Genomic DNA, 9,936 nt, shown 5'->3' on the forward strand with positions numbered 1-9,936 from the left:
AGACCAGAAAAGAAATTTAAAGAGAGAGAGAGGAGTAAAGGGTTGATCAGCAGTATCTTAACTGGCATATATGAACCACATTTTAGGAACAGTTGTCCACAAAGTGGGTTTTTCAACAGTGTCTTAAGAAGTCAGGCACCCAACTCTTACTGGCTTTCAAGCCATGGTTACAATCAACCTATTGGCCTGCTGAACTCTATAAAATCTGTAACAATTAACTTTTAAAGCATCTACTCAACATTTATTAACACTTTCTAAACTAGTTACAAATGTACTTTAATATAAAGTGTGATCTAAATAACAAATAGAATCTAGTTCTATATTGATGTTTTTTGTTTCAGAGAAGTGTCGGTGACCTGATATACTTTGTACTTGAGATAAGTGTTTCAATTCCTGATAATTTATACCAATGAAGTAACAGCAGTCTTAAAACATCATCATTATTCATAAATGTAAATCATATGCCAGAATAAATGCCTATTTTGAAACAACATAAGCACAGAAATATGTAATATTCTACTAAAAACAATCACTCAAATAACAAAATACGATTCCAAAGACGCCTATTGTGTTGAAATGTGTGCACAGCGGCTTGATTGTATTATGTTGTCCAGGTCACCACACTGGAACAAAATGAGTATGAAGAGCTCCTTCATCTCTAATCATCTGTAGACAAAACACACACCTCTTATTCCTCCCCCTGATTTGATATAAAGGTTAGATGGACTCTGTATTCAGCACTTCTGTTGATGAGCAGACAACAGATGCAGGGTTTCCTCTTCAAATTCCTAGGTTAGTAATGGATGTAGAGAGGAGGTTTCAAATGCATATACTATCATATTTGCTCCAGTTAATGGACTGTATTTGAGTACTTACTGTGACAACTTCAAACAAAATAAAATAAAATTTCCATTTAACGAAGAGCCTCATATTCAGCATAGTATTCAGTCAAAAAATTACTAAAATTAGAGCATGTTTCTAGCACAATTAACATCCTTTGCACTGGCAATAAAATGTTCAGTAACTGGCCATTTTGCGTGTTGAGGAGGTGAATAAAAGCACGCTATTAATCATTTAGCCTTCATTTGTTTGCCACTTTATTTTAAGTAGACAGTTAAATTGAAATGGCACATTATTATTGCTTCAGGTTTAATTTAATTCTCTTAAACACAACAATTATTCCCAATTTATACAGCATTAAACCTTTGATGCATATGACAGCATATTCAATTTTATTTTATGTATAAAGTTAATGCTTTTGTAAGAATGTGTGAGGATGACAGACAGTCTGCTGGAATTTTTAATTTTGCATTTATACAGTTACTGGATAAAAATGCATCTATTCAGCCCTCCAATTTTTTCAATATTGTTTTAAACATAAGTTTTCTAATATAAGTGCAGCAAACCAAAGTGATTAAAAATCACTATCTGAATGTAACAGTGAAACATGTATTTCTTAAATTATTTAGAAAGATGCCCCATCCTATCAAGTGCATAGAAAAGAACAACAGTCACCAACTATCAGTTTTGAACAAGTATCCAGTGCGTTATCATAAGTGCTTTAAGGCTTGATCCAAAGGCCATTCAAGTTAGTGGGACTCCTTCCACTGACTTAAGTGGGCTTTGGATAAAGCTCATAGAGAAGAATGGATGTCTATTTTTACTGGGCCTATACCAGCAGAAAATTGTATCACTCAGCTGTACTGGCTGGCACTGTGGGTGAACAGAGACAAGGCTCTGCTCATTTCCCCACACCTCCCTGCCCACCTACTTTGAGGGCAAGTGAGTGAGTATGAAGCACCCTCCTACTTTTGCACTCCCAGAACCAATGTCTAGGTAGCTTATATATGGGTGTAAGGCAGGTTCTGACTTGCCCTTACTTTCCTGAATGGGAGTGTAGTCAGCGCAAGCTACAACCTAGCCCTCAGTGAACAAAGAATGGCTGCTCTCCCTTCTTTTCTAAAGCAACAAAGTTGTACAGCACAGTACATTTCAAAACACATCGCCCTGAATTCACATTCGCATTAAGGCCTGGTCTAAATATAGTCTTTGTGCCAATGAACTATTTCTATTAGGTGTAAGTTACATTTATGCCCACTTTAATGCATTACCCAAATGGCTTAGAAAGGACTTAGGACAAGAACAGTCAGCTATCATAGCTAAAAATATATTCCTTACCTTTCATTATTATGGTTCTGTTTTCCATAATCTTTTCCATTTGAAAACTGTACTTTGTCATAATTTGCTCCTTCTGATTCATTCAGACTTTTCTCCTCCAGACTATCTTCATCTAAGCTGTCATTCTCCAGCTCATCAGAAGACTGGCCTACCAGTACTTCATTTTCACAAATCCATTTCTGAAGTTCTAACTGATATTGTATCTCTTGAGTAAGGCTTTCAGAATCAGACTCCTGAGAGTCATGCAGACTTGGATGCCAGTTGCCTTCACTTAAAGATGGTCCTTTTAAATTAGTATGATGATCATGTGGCTGGATTAATACTCTTTGAGATAAGCTATTATTCATGTTACAAACATGTAGAAAGGAAAGAGTGGAAAAATATGATTCAGATATGAAGAATTCATTCCGTATTTTCTGCTGCAGTGTAGATCAGACCTGTATTTAGGAAATATGAGACTAAATGTAAACAAACAATTTGTTCACTGAAATAGTCAATAACAGTTATGTTTGTTAAATATTTAGATAAGTCCTATCAAATTATTTACACAGTCAGTAGCATTGTGGACAGACTCAGAATTTGATCCGGCAAAGCTGATGCACTCCTTTATTTATAAATACTTCAGGGAGCGTGTCTGCCACTCACACTCAGTAGTATTTTGTACAATAAGAAATCAATGACACTAAGGCCCTAATAATGCCAACACTTAACCACATGTGGTTAACTTTACTATTACTAATTGTCCCATTTAAAATCCCGGGACTACCCCGGTAGTAAAGTTAAGCATGAGTCAAGTGTTCACAAGATTAGGGCCTAACTGTGTAGTAAATTACTACTCAGCATGAGTAAGCGTGGCAAAATAGGGCCTTTAATCATTATAAAAAATGGCAGTGACAATTTACTTAACCCTACAACAATAAATCTGTTTATACATATTATCAGAGAAATAAAGATAAGGCAACAGATTTTAGTTGCAAGATTCCAAGGGATGGTGTTCTATCATATGTTGGACATCAGTGATCTTATTTACACCCTGTTGAATAGCTATAGCTATATCCCTCTAGATATAAACCCAGGACAAAGAATATTTACTTACAAAAATATATTGACAAGTTTTTTTTCATATTTATGTTAACAGACAATCCATGTGCAATCACTTTATATACATAAGGAATCAAATGGCTGAGTTAAAACACAAGAGTGTCAGCATCTGAAAATAGGAAACTTTTGTTGACATTTTAGTGCCATTTTCTTTCGTAATAGGTTACAGCAGCAGGGGAGTGCTTGACGCAGCAGGAAGAAAGTCTGTTTGTGTTAAAAATGATTATTTATATAAGTTTAATTTTAATGTATGGGTATAGGAAGCCATGTGTCATGTATGTCACTGCATCAATTTTTAGTTTTCCAGAGGCAACACTTCTTATGGCATAAAATTGTTGCTCTTCATCATGCCTTTTATTAACACACTGATGGATATCTATGACTGTCCTTTCTCTGGCATGGATCATACTATATGTAACAGCAGATCTATGTTGGGAGATTATGCGTACATTGTGGGCTAAGAAGTAATGAATCAACTAGTCTGTATAGATTTTTAAACTGATAGCTATGCTTCAGTTTTAACATAAAGTGGGGCTTGAAATATCCATTCACCCACTCAGTGATGAGTAAGAAACTTTCTTTGATGAGCTGCAGGATTTAACCCATCAATTTCTACAGAAATTAAGCATTCATTTTTAAAGTTTCTAGCTCTTAACGGTTGTGAAGACAACCTTACAAATGCAAACTAATGAAAGCAAGGGTGGTCCAGTGGATAGGGCAAGTATTGGGAGACCTGGATTCTGCTGCTAGCTCTGCCACTGAATCGGTGTGTCACTGGGCAAATTATTTCACCTATCTGTGCCTTAGTTACCTCATCTGTGAAATGAGGATGACAGTGATCTACCTTTGTAAAGTATATTGCATATTCAAAGAGACAGCACTTTAATAATTAGCACTTTTGGACCATAGATTTCAGACAGCCATTTCCATTGTTTCTCTTGCTGTACCTATTTTCTCAAAGTAGCAGCAAAGTAAAATTTACAAATCTGGTCAGATATGTTGCTTCTGTTCAGAACATTGTGGGCAACAGTGAAACTTTCAAAAATCAGGTCAATTTCAATCTACTACCACTGTATAGAAAATCTACTAGTATCAGCAAAAGGAGACACTAGAGCTATTCATAGAGGAGGTGGTGACACAAAAAAAAGAAAGAAAAAAAGACACTGATTTAACTTAAGAAGTGAATTAAAATGATTTTAGTTAAATAGGTGCAAACCCTATGTGGACATGGTTATTTTGGTTTAAGAGTGGGGTTTTTTTTAGTTTATATTATGTCAGTTGAGAACCGGTTGAAGATAAAATAAAATAAACTGCTCTTAATAAGAATAATAAAGAATAATAAACTGCTCTGAAATAAGAATGGCCTCACAGGTATTTGCACCACTTTAGCTAAACTGATTTAAAACAAGGTTAAATTACACCAGTGAAACCTTGTGTAGTTCAGGTGTCAGATGCAAACAGCCAGAGGCTGAAACAAAAAGTGAAAGCTCTGAGCAGGGTTTGGTAACACTACCATAAAAGCACTTTGCTTCCTTCCCAGCAGCTAGGCATGAGCTGGAGGCGAGTCATATATCTATATTAATCTAGTTTGATTTTTTTAAAGTATTTTAAGGAAGTTTAGATGACCAGTTTAATGGGATTTGCCTAACACCTCAGGCTCTGTTGAAAATCCCAGCTCAAATTTTTCTAATGCACTCTGTTTAGGAGGTGTCAAGTACAGTGACAAAAATTCAGGTAAAAATTGAGGAAGAAGAAAACAAATATCATCTATCAAACTGGGTTTCTGACTCTGTTCTTTGTAAGTTTTCAGTGCAGAGACGATAATTTAAAAAAAAATCCTTCTTTAAACAGCCATAATTTCTACCTGCATTTTAGATTTTAAGGTCAAGGAGTTGTGTTATTATTTGGGCCTCAAGCTAAATATCCGTTACAATTAAGGAAACACCCATCCTTACAGGAATCTTGTCACTTGGGGTAGAGTGCAGGGACATTTTGCATGGAGACACCTGGACAGAGGTTATGTAAACTCCTGGCATGTTGGGAAAGGGAGTGCAATGGTTGTGGTGATGGTGGGAAGTGTACGAACAGTTGCAGCCCTTTGGATGGTGTTTTGCAACTCCTCTAAGGAGGGTCTGTAATCCTTCCTAAATCCCGCTCCGGGACAGTGGTGTTGCATTGTAAAACAGCACTCGCCACCCTTTCATTACTGGTTAATACACACTGTGAGGAGCAAATCTGAAAAGAACAAGAAACTGAACAGTAGATATGTGCTACCCTGCTACTCCCTCCTCCCATAATCTGCTCATTATCCCCCCAGTCCTCTCATCCCGTGCCCATCCTCTCCCAGACCTCTTCCCCCACCCTCCAAATCCTCTCGGCCCTCTCCCTTTTACCCCTCCCCCAGTCTTCTCAGTCACTCCCCAAATCCTCTCTGCCCCTCCATTTTACCCCTGCCCCAGTCTGCTCTCCCCCACCCCCCCAATCCTCTCTGCCCCTCCCTTCTACTCCTCCCCCAGTGCTCTCCTCCCACCCCCCAAATCCTCTCCCCACCCCCCAAATCCTCTCTGCCCCTCTCATCCCACCCCTGCCCCTCTCCCCCTCCCAGTCCTCTCACTCCACCCTCCCAAATCTTCACTGCCCCTCCCTTCTATCCCTCCCCCAAAACGTCTCCTCCCCACCCCGCAAATCCTCCCTTCTACCCCTGCCCCAGTCCTCTCTGCCCCTCAGCCCGCCCCCATCCCTTCTACCCCTCCCCCAGTCCTTTCAACCCCCCCTCACTGACCCTGCAGAGCAGCCTCCCCACCAGCGACGGTGCGCCACGAGCTATTCCCGAACCTGCTCTCCGCAACCCCGGCTGCGCGGCTCGCGTCGTGTCACCATGGCGGCGGTACACAGACGCAAAACCCCGCCTCCAATTGCACCTACCAACCGGCTGAATGGGACAGTCCCTCCTCCAACGTCCCCCGCCAGTCTGTGTGGTACCTTCCAGCCTGGGTGAGCTCTCCCCTGGCCCAGTGCTGAGGATGGGGTGGTGGCTGCAGGGCAGAGGGAGATGGGGGCCAGGGAGGAGGAAAGAGGGAAGGGGAAAAGAGGAGTTGATGGGGGAGGAGGGGAGAGAAGAAGGAATAAGAAAGGAAGGAGAGAAAAAAGGGGAGAAGCCCATTTAAAATGTAAATCCCTTCAAGCCCTGCTCCAGCCTCTCTGCCCTTGTCCCCTGCTCCCGCCACCGGATCGGTGTCATTCTCCTGTCCAACCTACCTCTGTCAAACGGGGACAATGTGACTGAGCTCCCTGCTAGAACACTTTGAGATCTTGTCATGCAAAGCGCTATATAGGAGCGAGGTATCATTCAGTGACCTGGGGTGAAATAGACCTCAGATGTTAGGATCAACGTGACAATTTTTCTTGTTGCGGGTCCTCCGGTTGCCATTTTCTTCAAATGAATAGGAGACCACCAGGCCTGAAGTTGTTCTCACACCAGGTTTGAGCTGAGTTGCTCCTGACTTACAACAACTGCAACACCAGATTCAGGTGCATAGAACCTGATCTAATTCCTAGGAAGTCAGTGGAAAGACTCTCTTTGACTCTTAATGGAAGTTTTACTGGGCCAATAGTCCCCAAGCAAACCAGTTTTTTTCACATGGGATGAGAGCTGTTTCAGACCATTCCCTTAAATACAGTCCTGGGGTGAGTGGTTCAACTCATTCCCGTCCCCATTGACACCATGTGTTGGACTGTATTCTGCTGTTGGTCTGAGTTTAACCTCTGATGTCAAAACCAATATGGGACCATTTTCCTGACCCAAGAAACCATGTGATGCACTCTCAGAATGATTAAAATTAGTAGTTAAAGTTAGTATTCTTTGTGTGTAAAATATTTAGCAGGATCTAAAAGCATAACAGGCTATATATGCTTCTGCAGCCTTGGATTTTACAGAGTATAGGCTTACTATTTTCAAATGGAGGAACCCCCCCCCCACACACACACACACAACACAGCAACAGGCCTAAGCATTAATGATAGCAAATTTGCACATGAATGGAATACAGGAAACAGGAGAAAAGGCTCCTCTCTTAGATGGTAAAGTATTGTAAAAATAGAATTACATTTCAATAAGATCAAAACCCCATTAAGAATATGGTAAATTACCATTACTTTAGATGTGATCTGTAATAGGAGATTATGTTGTTGGGTTAGATTAGTGGGCCCATTAGTTCAAATCTGCTGATACTTAGTTCATGTAATTAGAATGATGTGGTACTATATGCATACTATAATTTACTTTCACTGCATGGACCTAATGGTATTGTGGACAGCTAAGGTGTTGGTGCTATCAAAGTGATTTAGAGTCAAGCTTTTGGATGAATGATCTAGATTTAGTTTTGTTACATGTTACATTACTACACAACCCACCCTTTATAACAAAGACAAGAACAACGGCTCTGAAGTAGCACCATCCTCTGGGGTCCCCATGTTTGCTTTTTTAGGTCACGCACATGCTTAACTTCAGTTATGTAAATAGTTTCATTGAGTTAAATGGTTCTCATGTGAGTAAAGTTAAGTATGTGCATGAGTGTTTCCTAAACTTGTAAACTCTTTCAGTCAGGGGCCATGCCTTTTGTTGTTTTGTGCAGTGTTGGTGCTTAAAAATAATAAAAGCAGGGGAACAATTAAAATATGATAAAGTTCAAACAAGCCCCAATGTCATGGTTTATTAATACATCCATTGCTGGTTACTTGATTGGTTACTGCAACACACTGGAGTAGTCCAGAGCCTGCCTCCTTAAACAATTGGATTATTAAAGTGTGAGATGTCCGAGCCATTTTAAAGCTGATGAATGCTAAACATAACTGGTATGCCAGTTACATAGCTACTTGGCCCTTATTTGTTCAATATGTTGAAGATGATCCAGGGGTAAAGCAATCAAATACTTTTCATCTGAGGATAGTGCCAAATCAATATTTCTTGATGGATCTGACTTGGTTTATTTGTTGTAGGATGTGATACGGTAGCGTTCCCCTTATTTTTACTGAGTTTGTACTTTTAGCTTTTCTGTGTACTTATCACTGTACCTGTTTTATTGGTATGTATGTACTGAGGTACTACCAAACTATTCTTTAAAAAGAAGAAAGACATTAAGTTTGTACATTAACACTTAAGTTTGGTTTATTAAAAAAGTCACTCTGAATAGCCAACTGTTATCTTAAGAGAAGCAACCAAAAGGTTCACCAACAAAACCCATGAACTATTAAAATGGCAGCATTTGAGCACTACTATGAAGCATGCTATAAGCATGTCTGCTACAAGCCAGGGGGGAAAGTACAAAACTGATACACCAACAATTGCAGCTAGAAACAAAACTTCAATTAAAAGTATCCTTAATCTTCCAAGACAGAAGCATGGAATATCCATACTGTATCTATTTAGGCTCTCAGATGGTCTCCATCAGAACTGTGGTGTCTAAATGCCTAAAGTGCTACTCTGCTTTAAATAAAAGAAATAAACATTTTTACAATAATGACAAACCATATAGAGTTAAAGTGCATTCACTTGACATTTTAAAATGTAAAGGAACTAAGAATACTTAAAATAGACTGACAAATTTATTTGAGCATAAGCTTTCGTGAGCTACTCTGAAACCTAAAATAGACTGCTGTTTCAAGGCCTCGTACCAACACTGTCTGATCTTGCAGTCTTTTCTACACATAGAACTATCCTTGAAGTTAAAGGGGTACTGTGTGCCAATGGAACTGGAAGATCAGGATTTGAAATTTTATTAGTTATGACACATTTTTTCACAAACACCTGGCTTCACCATTACAGAGCATTTTACAAACTAAGTTTACAAAGAATCAGTTGTTTATGCTCTTTCACGGTTTTGTTTAAATATTAAACAATTCAAGTCTGATTGTTAAACCAATATTAAAACTTGCTGGAAACTGGTAGTCTTTTCCACTGGAGTCCACACACCTCGTGTCAAATGTGAAGTCATCTTCCAGTATTAAAATCATATTACTGCTAACAGTAATGGCAGTGACATCTACGGTTAGTCCAAAGTCTGTTTTTTCACCCCTTTCCTGTGATGAGAAGTGGTATCATCTGACATGAGCAAAATGGGTGCAATATCCTTTTAAGGATTACCTTAAATCTAATGTCATGGCCTGGACTTAATTCAGATCCGCAATTCTCACTGAAGCATGATTCTGTGCTAATAAGTTACTAACAGTGGTAGTGTGGGGTTCTGTCGTCATTGTGTGTCATTGGTTTTCATATCAGATTCACTCAGTCTGCAAGCGAAAATTGTTTTTTTTCGAACAGCCCCACAAACTCATCCTGGGCCCTGACAGCTCCACCAGAAATATAGATCTGAAGGCCAAATTATACCCTCGGCCATGCCTGTGTCACCCCATTGTCTTCAGATCATGCCCTTAGTAACATTTATGGAAGCCCTCAAAAGGCAAACGACTGTGGAGACAGGACTAGTAGCTGTAGGTTTCATTGTCAAGCACTTTATAAACAACTAGTTAATTCTCACAACTGCCTTGTGAGGCAGGGAAGTAGTATTATCCTGCTTTTACAGGTGGGTAACTGAGGCAGAAATGTTTGAAGTCAACAGGAACTGCAGGTTGCTCTGCACCTCTAAAATCATGATGTTT

The 9,936-nt window shown here is 39.5% G+C and overlaps 1 protein-coding gene across 6 annotated transcripts in view; it reads right to left on the minus strand.

The window, feature by feature from the left end:
• JHY (junctional cadherin complex regulator) overlaps positions 1-6,151 on the minus strand; it is a 35,063-nt gene extending 28,912 nt beyond the window's left edge. For 5 of the 6 annotated variants that reach the window (XR_012155921.1, XR_012155920.1, XM_073320902.1 and 2 more), the window contains exons 1-2: positions 6,062-6,151; positions 2,179-2,615 (exon numbers count right to left, since the gene is read on the minus strand). Coding sequence is in view for 4 of the 6 variants with exons in the window: in XM_073320902.1 (XP_073177003.1) it covers positions 2,179-2,525 (347 nt within the window). In the remaining 2 variants the exon portion in view is untranslated. The remainder of the gene's footprint in view (positions 1-2,178; positions 2,616-6,061) is intronic. The other variant, XM_073320900.1, reaches the window with a different exon arrangement.
• Between the last annotated feature and the right edge of the window lie 3,785 nt (positions 6,152-9,936).

Source organism: Lepidochelys kempii, chromosome 22 (assembly GCF_965140265.1).
Source record: "Lepidochelys kempii isolate rLepKem1 chromosome 22, rLepKem1.hap2, whole genome shotgun sequence".
Lineage (NCBI taxonomy): Eukaryota > Metazoa > Chordata > Testudines > Cheloniidae > Lepidochelys > Lepidochelys kempii.